The sequence below is a fragment of the Stenella coeruleoalba genome (genome assembly GCF_951394435.1).
Source record: "Stenella coeruleoalba genome assembly, chromosome: 7".
Taxonomy (NCBI): domain Eukaryota; kingdom Metazoa; phylum Chordata; class Mammalia; order Artiodactyla; family Delphinidae; genus Stenella; species Stenella coeruleoalba.
In genome coordinates this window covers 118,969,277-118,979,658 of record NC_137153.1, presented here as the reverse complement: position 1 = coordinate 118,979,658, position 10,382 = coordinate 118,969,277, and the positions used below count along the sequence as shown (strand labels likewise).

Here is a 10,382-nt window from a genome sequence, read left to right as displayed (position 1 = left end):
GGTATATATCCTTCTGGAAAACAAGCAGAACAAAATTGGGATCAAACTATACCTGATGTTTTCTAACCAAACAGGATACATTTTCTAACCAAACAGGATACATTTACTAGATGGTGTTGTAGCATTGTTGTTAGGAAGCCAGGGCGTGGAACTAGTGTCTGGGCAAAGCCTTCATCCCTCAGTGATCCTGTGGCAGATTACCGCACTTCTCTTTCTCTGTGTTCTCATCTGAAAATGGGATGATGCCAGTACCCTATGGATAGATGACATCATTCATGTAAGTATTTAGCATACTCCCTGTTGTATAGTAACTACTGAATATGTTTATTAATATCAAAGACGTGGCATGTAGACTGGTAGGGCGGGATGGGCCCTAGAGGTCACCTGCCATAATCCCCTCATTATGCAGGTGGGGGAGCAGACTCAGGCACTTGCTTATCTTTAGAAGATCCAGATGTGTCCCTGCTCTTCTCTGCTCAAATGCCACCTCATGAAGCATTCCTGTACCTTTGCCTCCCTTCGCCTCGCTGTGGGCCATGGTAGTCTTTCTTCATGTTTTGTGCCCAAATAACCCTTTGTACCTCTTCTGTAGTACAAATACAGGTTTAGATTTGCGATTTTCCACTTTTGTCTCTCCCGCTAGTCTGTGACTTCTTCAAGGGCTTGTCTAACCTTTGTATCTTCAGAACCAAGCTACTTGACGGTGGCCAGTTTTTTAAATGAATGTGTTGTGGATGCTGGTGGGGTGCGGGGGAACTAACAAATAGAATAGATCCAGATCACGGAAAAGGATAATTCCACCACGTGTTATTCATTAATCTTACAATTATTTATTGAGCACTTACTTTGTGCCAGACGTGGTCCTGTGCAGGGGATTCAGTGCAAGCCTGGGACAGGCTTGTCCATTTCTTCCAATCTAATGGGGAAGACAGACATCACACAGTGAATTATGTGCTATATTTATTATTTTACCGAGTGCTGCAAAGGAGAATAAGGGTGCCAGGAGAGCCAAGAGCAGGCACCCTGGTTTGACAGGTGGAGAGAGGAGGTCAGGAAAGGCTCTTCTGAGGACGCAGCAGGTAGCCCTAGATCTGAAGGATGAGTGTGAGGGGAGGGCTGGGGACATGGGTGTAGGAGTAACATGTGCAAAGGCCCTGAGGAGAGAAGGAGCTTGGTACATTCTAGGAATTTAAGGAAGTCCAGGACAGCAGAGGGTAAAGCTGAGACTGGTGAGATGGGCCAAGGTTAGATTCTAAAGGGCTTTGTAGCTCTCATTACACGTTTTCAGGTTTAGCCGAGCAATGGAAAGCCTGCCTGATACTGTGCTTAATTCGGAACACTTGCCTTTAGAGAGAAGTTGACATGGGAATAAAGAGTGACCGGGATGGTAAGGGATCTAAAGTTTGTGTCCTGTTGGGGATATTTAGTCCAAAGAAGGAGGAAAGCGAGGAGTGCTGTGATGAATGAAGGAATGTTACATACAAGAGTTGCCGCAGAAAGCAAACTGCAAACTAGTAGAGGGATCTTCTAGAAGACAGGTCTTGCCTGAATGTCAGAAACAGCTTCCCAGCCCCTAGAACTTGGTTGGGGACAGAATGGGCTGCCTCATGGGATGGAGGACAGTAGGAGGAGGTGCAGGCAGGAGTTGCAGGGCCACCTGTCAGGGGGTCTGGTGATGGGAAATCCACACATGCGTTGGGGGGAGAGGCCTTTGGGCCTTTTTGTGCTCCAAGAGCCTGTGGGTCTGTAAACCACGTAAGATCTGCACATTTCATTCCGACCTGAAAGTTGACTTCAACTCTTTTTAGTCTGAAAATTTGGGACTTCGTAAAAATAAATTTGTAAAATTTGTAAAATGAAGCGGGTCAGTACCTACTTCATTAATACTAAATATTAATACTAAATATTTGAAGTTGTATGTATCGAATTACTTAGCTATAGGAGCCCTTAGGTTGCCAGGAACAAAGAACTATTGTTATTGCTAGGTTAGTCAAAAGCTGACAGTCGGGCTTCCCTGGTGGCGCAGCGGTTGAGAGTCCGCCTGCCGATGCAGGGGACACGGGTTCGTGCCCCGGTCTGGGAGGATCCCACATGCCGCGGAGTGGCTGGGCCCGTGAGCCATGGCCGCTGAGCCTGCGCGTCCGGAGCCTGTGCTCTGCAATGGGAGAGGCCGCAACAGTGAGAGGCCCACGTACCGCAAAAAAAAAAAAAAAAAAAAAAAAAAAAGCTGACAGTCATGGCTAAAGCAAGCTGATGTGTACACAGAAGTCATGATTTCAAGCCAAGAGGAAAATAACATATTCCAAGAGAAACCAGAACTCCAGAATAACAATCCTAGCTACTCACAGGATGTTTTTATATTCATGTGTAATGTAAAGTGGAAGAGAAGGCCAAGGAAAATAGAGGAATTGGATGAACTTCTCCTAGGGGAAGTTTGGACATCGTACATTTAACAACATTCATGTTATGGAAATGAGAAGCAACAGGCAAGAAAATGTCTCATGTTGTAGCCTGTACTTGGCGATCAGACAGGGAGTGGAAAGGCGAGGAGAGTTGGAAGTAATTGTGATAGAGGTGACGGATGGAGCTGAATTCTCATTTGCAATGGGAACTGGGAGCAGGAATCGTCTGCAAGCCATCTGAATGTGGGGGAGCAGCGTGAGGGCAGAGAACGACAGCGGTCCAGTCGCTCTGGGGTAGAGCGGTAATGAAGGTTTCCGCTTCCTGGGCATGGGCTGGGCTGCAGCTTATGTAGTCACCGATGGGCTTTGTTGGTGGCAAGAGAAAAGGTCCATTTCCCCTCTTTCTCGTTCTTGTCGTGTACGTGGATTCCTGGAGATTTGGATTGACATAGCTTGCACGCTTCGCAAGGTGGGTCCTCTCCTCCCTGCAAACAGACTCCGTTTGTTAAGATTCAGCCTGAAAAATGTTTCTCCCTTCTTGATTATCTTGGTGGAGTTGAAGGTTAAGATGATTGGTGAGGTCTAGTAGATGGATCAGCTGAGGTTTCTGGGTTTTTTTTTTTTTCCCTTTTTGGGGGAAAAAAAAGGGTTGAGTCAAAGAATCTGATTGCAGACCCTGAACTGTTGCTTGACATATGGGGCGTAATGATCTCTGCAGGGAGAGATGCAATTCTGTGGGCAGTCAGGCTTCACTCTGAGGTCTGTTTTCATGGACTAACGCATCTCTTGTCGCTCTTTCCTTTGGGGAACGATATAGCAAGCGGCAGCCACCAAAAGAAAATACCAAGCGTCCAGTGAGACTCCCCCAGCGAAACGGAGGAGTGAAGCTTCATTTCCCCCGGCCAAGAAAACTGCCGCTAAAGAAACTCCAAGGACTTTTAAGGGGACGGCACAGAAACCGTTTTCTCCCAAGAGGTCTTCAGCTGGTGCGAGGGATGGAAACCCGGAATGGAAACCGGGCATTAAGACTTCATCCCTGTTTAAAAACAACCCTGAGATTCCAGAACTCCACAGGTATGTCCACGTGTAGACACCCTTCGAGAATAAAAGGAATTAAGTGTCTTCTGCCCTTCTTCTTTGTTTCTTGGAACTGACGCCCGCGTCTTGTTCGTCATTTGCAGACCTGTAGTAAAGCAGGTGCAAGAAAAAGTGTTCACTTCAGATGCTTTTCAAGCCCTGGACCTCCACCCACATCTAGTAAGTATCCCTCCATGTTTTATTGGTGTGTCGATTTTTTTCGGTCTGTTCATTCAGAATGTCTGTGAAATGACAGTTCTAGGAAGAAAAAAAATCAAAGAATGGTTATTTTTGTGTCAAGTTACCTGGATGGACTCAGATTGCTAAGATGCTCTTCTAGGACCATTCACACGAACTTAGGAGTCTGTTCACTGTCCGCACCCCACTCGCCCTCTTTTTTTAAAGAACTCTAAAGACTTTCCTCACCTCATTCACTTTAGGACTGAGACTCTACACATCGAACTTGAAATCCACCTCATAATTACTGGATAGATAACGACATCAGGGCTATTCTGGGTGGCTGATGTCACAGGGACCCTAGGAGAGGGAACTGAACCGGCATCTTGCTGTTAAGGGCGTTATAAATAATTGAAGGAAGAAGGGGCTCTTTAAACATGCATTTGCTACAAACGAATGGACACTCAAAAAAAAAAAAAAAACCAACAAAAAAACCATGAATGAGTGTTCCAGCCTTATTTATGAGTAAGGTGAGAAACATACATTCACTTTTAGGGAGTCTGGATTTCCTTAGCTCATATGGTCACGGCTTACCTACTCCTTCTTTCGGGTGGATTACCTATACTTGCTTTCTCACCTACAGGTTGGAGTGGCGTTTCCCAGCCTTGGTGCCGTGCACGTCTGGGGATGGGGACTCTGTCGCGGGGGCTGCCCCGTGCGTTGCAGGACGTATGGCAGCATCCTGTGCCTCTACTCACTTAATGCCAGTAGCATCCCCACCTGCAGCTGTAACAACCAACGATTTCTTCAGACATTGGGAGGTCCGGGGGAGGCAGTGCTCAAAACCACCCCCAGTTGAGAACCACTGGCTTAGAGGAACTTGATTTGATCGTGGTCATCCATTTTTACCCCAGTGTTTTCCCCTTTTTTGCATCCTTATTTGCATTAAATATATTTGTACCAAAAAATTTGTTAAAGAAAAGTTTTGTTTTGTTTTTTGTCTTTTCTCTTAGATTTCCACAATAAACACGGTCTTAAAAATGTCTAGTATGACCAGGTAAGAGCTCTGGGTCAGTCTTGATTTTCTCAGGGTTTAAGTGGGTATAAACAGATGAAATCTGAATTGTCTGTGAAGGACAGCAAACTCGTGTCTTGGCATTAGAGAACAGGCCAGGTTATTGACCCTCGAGGGCTGGGTAGCCGTTCAGCTTCCCCACCTGGGAGATGGAGAGACTGGGTCTCCGTCCCCTTCTGCCCTCAGCTCTAAACTGTAAGAGATCTCTGGTCCAGAAGATGGTCTGCATAAGATCCCACTGTTGTCTGTGCTTCCTGAAAATAACTTGTCTAGAATACAGAATTTATCTTGTCATTTCTTAGTAGTAAGAATTAGAGTCAGCTACAAGATAGGAGTAAATACTTAGCTGGATATAATGGGATGCTGAAAAAAGTTTTTAAATGTTAGTGACAACTCCTGGAAAACAGAGGTGGAGGGGTGACAGGTGGGGGCAGAGATGACCCCTCTCTCTGAGTGTGTGTGCTTCTGCACATTCCAATAAGTCACCTTTCACTTAGAAGTAAACATTAATAAGAGTATCAAAGAATAAAATAAGGACCCCCTTTATTATTTTTTTGTTCAGTCTTAGCAACCAAATGTAAGTGATTTCCATACCCTTTTGGATTTTTTATTTTATTTTATTGAAGTATAGTTGATTTACCATGTTGTGTTCATTTCTACTGCACAGCAAAGTGATTCAGTTACACATATATATTCTTTTTCATACTCTTTTCCATTGTGGTTTATCATGGGATATCGAATATAGTTCCCTGTGCTGTACAGTAGGACTTTGCTGTTTTAGTTGTTTGTTTTTGAGTACACACGTGGACACACATCTTACCGTGTCCGTAGCAGTCATATTTGGTTTTCTAGAGAACAGATGGCAGTTCCTGGCTGTCTGTGTGGCTCACAAGCTTCCTTGCACTCTTCTGCCCGGGAATCTTTCCATAGTGTTTTATTGTTTCATATTCCGTGGTTCAGAAGGCAGGGGAGTGTGTGGTGTGCTTTTGTGGTAGCTCCAGCTTGCCATCACGCCTGTCCCATCTTTCTTTTTAAGTAGTCTAATAGAACGGCCAGTCTCCGGCTTGCCTCACCATTTGCAGCCCCAAAAGTTCCAAAAATCTAACTGAGGTTTTATTCTTCTAACCATCAGAGGTTTCTCAGCCCTTCCCATGACTGTGTAGGTAACCTCTGAGGCGGCAGGTGATAGAGCCTGGGGTCATCACATTTTGTGCATCTCTGCGTGTAAACATGCGCAGGTGGTACTTTATAGATAATCATGTGCTCTTTCTTTTGGGCGGCCCAAGCGTTCAGAAGCAAAGTATCCCTGTGTTGCTGGAAGGCAGAGATGCTCTCGTGAGATCCCAGACTGGCTCAGGTCAGTTGTCATTTGATTTCTGCCCTTCCTCCACGGTCGTGTGGTGGGTTGTGTAGTGAGGTGTCTGTCGGGGTGGCGGCTGCTTTGTGTGGTTTGGGGGAGGGGCGGCCACGCTTGCTTCTGATTAGAGCCCTGAAAGGAAGGGGATGATCAGTGGGGCCCATGATCAGGAAGGATCAGGAAGGAGTCAAGTCTGCTATCATTTCTCAGAGCCCACCTCAGGGCTCTGCCTGGTCCCACCATCTATGGCCAGAGCTGCCTGTCTTCACTCCAGTGGGTGATGACTATTTCCTTCTGGTATTAAAGCAGCCTTGCTGTGAGCACATGCTGATCGGATGCCAGTTGTTTTGCTAGAACACGGAACATCGTTCTGGCGCCTTCCAGAACAGTCTGGACTTGCTCTTCTGACCCTCCTGTGCTCTTAGTGGCGGGTCAGCTGTTCTCTGCTCCCCCAGCTCAGCCGCGTTTCGGGTGGTGGAAGCCCAAGGTTTTTGCCGTCCTTGGTTTCTCCTTGATGTTTAGAGGCCGGCTCTGGGGTTTCAGACTGGCTGGCTTCTCACCACGAAAGCAGCACGGACGCCTCTTTGAGAGGTTGAGGTGACCCCAGAGAGGGAGTTTTCTAGTTTCTAGGGACAGTCATTGAGTTGAGCTTCTGTGTGACCTCGGAAATGTCTCATTGTCTCCCTTGTTAGACATTAAAGGGGCTGAAGGTGCAGGTTTGTTAGAAGTACTGAATTTACAAAGCAGAGCTAGGAGTTGTGACAGACAGGTGACTTCCGTTTCCACCCGGATGTGAGTGCACTTTTCCTGTCCCCAGACTTCAGGACGGCCCAAAGGTAGCGGAGCCGGTTCGTTTACCGTCTCTGGCATCTATAGGCTCTGTGATTTTGATTGATTGCTCTTGTTCTTTTTTAAAAGGTAAAACTCTTGCCTATTGCATCCCTGTGGTCCAGTCTCTTCAAGCAATGAAATCCAAAATACAGGTGAGTAGAAAGTGTGTTTTTCTGGGAGTTCCCTGGCAGTCCAGTGGTTAGGACTTGGCGCTTTCACTGCCGAGGGCCTGGGTTCAATCCCCGGTCGGGGAACTAAGATCCTGCAAGCCACGTGCTGTGGCCGAAAAAAAGAAAAAAATAGAAAAGAAAGTATGTTTTCCTGTTCTTGTTCACAGTGCATAAGAAGCCATCAAACTGAACCAAAGCAGTAATATTGGGACCAAAAGAACCTTTTCACTTAGCTTTGGTTTCCTGCCTCTTTTTAGTTCATTTATTACATAAGCATGTTGCATCTGAAGACCGTGCTCAGAGTGGAATACAATAAATATAAACAAATGTAACAATCATCCTAGTAGTTCTAACAGGGAATGTTTGTAAGATGCTCCCCCTGTGTCAGACATCGTGCCGAATGCTTTGCTTGTGTTGTCTTCTTGACTCTCTAACTACCCCAGTCCCACTGAGTTGGAAGGTACTACTATTATTACCTCGATTTAAAAAAAAAAGAAAAAAAAAAGGAGGCTTGAGGAAGTTAAATAACTTCCTAAGGCTGTGCGGGGAGTGATTGTGGAGCCGGGTTTCCACCTCCATTCTCTTTGGCTCCAGAGGCCAAGCTCTTCTGACTGAGAAAGGTGAACATTGTATTGAAAACAGTGGTTTGTCATGAATAGTAGAAGTGAAAATAAGTACCCAATTAGCGGGTGTGACGATTGGGCCGCCTTGTATTTACTATTTCCTAGGACCTGTCTTTAGTTGCGAAACACACTTAGCGCCTGGGCCAGAGGGGCCAGAACTGGGTTCCTTGGAATGGTCCCCTAGGAGGCCGTGTGACTGCCATGTTCCGTAGGCATAGTTGTCATCTCCAAACCCAGCCCAGCATCTCACAAATACACCCTGGTTATTCTCAGTTGAGAGGAAACAGTGAGATCAGAAATAGGAAGAGAGATGGGTTCACAAACATGATGAGCGAGTTGGTTACTTTTTCCTCAGTTGCGACATGCAGAATTAGATGTATGTTGAGCCTGCCTGTTATTTGAATGACAAAATAAATAATGATGGTGTTGGATTACAGCCCACAGTCTAAAACAAATACCTATTGAGTCCAAGCTGATATAAATGAATTATTGAATAAATAGGTGGGACGAGGGAAAGCCCTTCCTTATGCTAGAATTCCAGTGAGTCCTTGTAGGACATCATCATTTGGCAAATGACACAGGAATCATCAGAGATGCTAAAATGAGTGCATTAAAGTGTGATGAAAATGGGGTATTTACACAGTCGCAAAGTATGCATCCAGAAGATACAGGAAAAAAATGGTAACTTTACAGTGGGGAAGCCTGGCTGGTGCCACCTTAACCAGGTGGTTGGACGGGGCCTCACCAGTGCCGGGATGTGTTGGCCTAATGTGTCTCCTGATAGGTGCGTGAAGGATGAAACAGTATTTCTCTGGTTTTCTTGCCAGAAATGCACAACTCTAATTTAATCATAAACATCAGACAAGGCCAAGTCAAAGGACATCCTACAGAGTGACTGGCCAGTGCTCTTCAACAGTACTAAGGTCACAAAAGACAAAGAAATACTGGAGAGCTACCCCAGAGTAAGAGAGACGAAGGAGTCATGCCAGCTAAATGCTGCGTGGTCCTGAATCGGGTCTTAGTCTGGAAAAAGCACGGTGATAGGTCAGTTAATGAACTTTGAATAAGGCTATAAATTAACTGATAGTGGTGAATCAATGTTACTTTCCTGTTTGATCATTGTCCTGTGCTTTTGAGAATCAGTATCGTATAAGGAAGCTGGGAGAAGGCTGTAAGGGAGTTCTTTGAACTATTTGTGCAATTTTTTGTAAGCCCGAAATTATTTCAGAATGAATACGTTTAAATGTTATTTAAACTTTATTTAAATGATTTTTAAATCAATAAATCCTCCACAGTCACCCAAGTGGTAGAACCTTATATAGTTATTCAAAGTGCTGTTTCCTTCAGTTTCTGTTTGTGAGCTTGACAGGCATTCTTGCCATGTTAAAAAGGCCCGCTATAAAACAGTATGTGTGATATGAGTGCAATTTCATAACTAATAATTCTACATACATGTACACATATACATGTGTACACACACAGAGATGAGAAAGATACTTTTCACACGAATGCCGGTTTTCTCTGAGACAGGGGAGTGGGAATTCTGTTTCCTGCAGGTGACTGATGTTTTCTTCCATTGGGCACTTGGCAGTGCGGTGGTTCCTACAAGGGCCTCAGCATCGTACCCGGTGTAGGTTAGAGAAGAAATGTGAATCATTAGACCAGTGTGGTAAGGTCTCTTCCGTTTAGAGACTCCAGGAGACCTTCTAGTAGAGGGTCTTTTCTTCCTGGAAAGTTGCAGAGTTTGGGCGTGTATTTGATCTGGCGTGGGTCCTACAGTTCTGGCCCAGCTGTCTCCTTTGCTGGATCCGTGAACGGAGGACAGGAGACACGCGATTACATTCCTCAGGTGGACAGCATGGCGGGGGCTCTGCTCAGATCCTGGGTCTGAGTGTGACGTTAGCACATCACCTCATCCTAGTGTGCCTCGTGGGGGATCACGGCGGTGCCTGTGTCCTGGGGTTGCCAGGAGGATTCAGGGAGTCAGCGCACGGGGAGAGTTGAGACCTGCTTCCAAGCGCCTGGTGGTGATAATACCTGCTCCCTAAGTCTCCACCGTCATTGTCAGCAACAGGGACGTGTGGCTGGTTTGAAGGGCAGTGTCCTGAATTGCTTAGATTCAGAGCATTAACCAACCATGTCGTTGTTCTTATTTACTCAAGTATTTTTTAATATCAATAACAGCTTGTTCTATTAAAGATTGGAATATTCTGTAGAGACGATTTAACAAGCCCAAATTTAATTCACTTATTTCAAGTGATGCTCAGTACAGGCCCTTGGAGTTCATTGTAAACAGATTTGACCTGTAAAAAAAACCTATCTGGAGGGAGCAGCAAATTCAAGGCACCAGCGGAGTCTTCAGTTACTTCAGATGACGGAATGAAAATGGACTGCTTTTCTGTGTTTTCACACTTTCAGCTCTTTGGGCTCTGATTTTTTTTAACATCCCATCCATCCTTCCTCACTCACTTCTGCCCTGCGAGGAATTGATCGGTCTTTCTTCTCTGTGTAGTAACACCTTTTGAAATGTCAGAATCTCTAACGCTGCTGTGTTGATACCGTTGTACTAACATGTTTACTGTTCCTCGCCCGGCTTCAGCGCAGTCTCGCAAAGTCGATGTTGAGTACAGACGGCTGTAGTTGGAATTCCAAATCCTTTTCTCCTTGTAG

The 10,382-nt window shown here is 45.4% G+C and overlaps 1 protein-coding gene across 3 annotated transcripts in view; it reads left to right on the top strand.

The window, feature by feature from the left end:
• Positions 1 to 10,382, top strand: part of DDX31 (DEAD-box helicase 31) — a 74,010-nt gene that overhangs the window by 2,258 nt on the left and 61,370 nt on the right. For all 3 annotated transcript variants that reach the window (XR_013829204.1, XM_079927725.1, XM_079927726.1), the window contains exons 2-6: positions 3,220 to 3,476; positions 3,584 to 3,659; positions 4,670 to 4,713; positions 6,018 to 6,088; positions 7,007 to 7,071. Coding sequence is in view for 2 of the 3 variants with exons in the window: in XM_079927725.1 (XP_079783851.1) it covers positions 3,220 to 3,476; positions 3,584 to 3,659; positions 4,670 to 4,713; positions 6,018 to 6,088; positions 7,007 to 7,071 (513 nt within the window). In the remaining variant the exon portion in view is untranslated. The remainder of the gene's footprint in view (positions 1 to 3,219; positions 3,477 to 3,583; positions 3,660 to 4,669; positions 4,714 to 6,017; positions 6,089 to 7,006; positions 7,072 to 10,382) is intronic.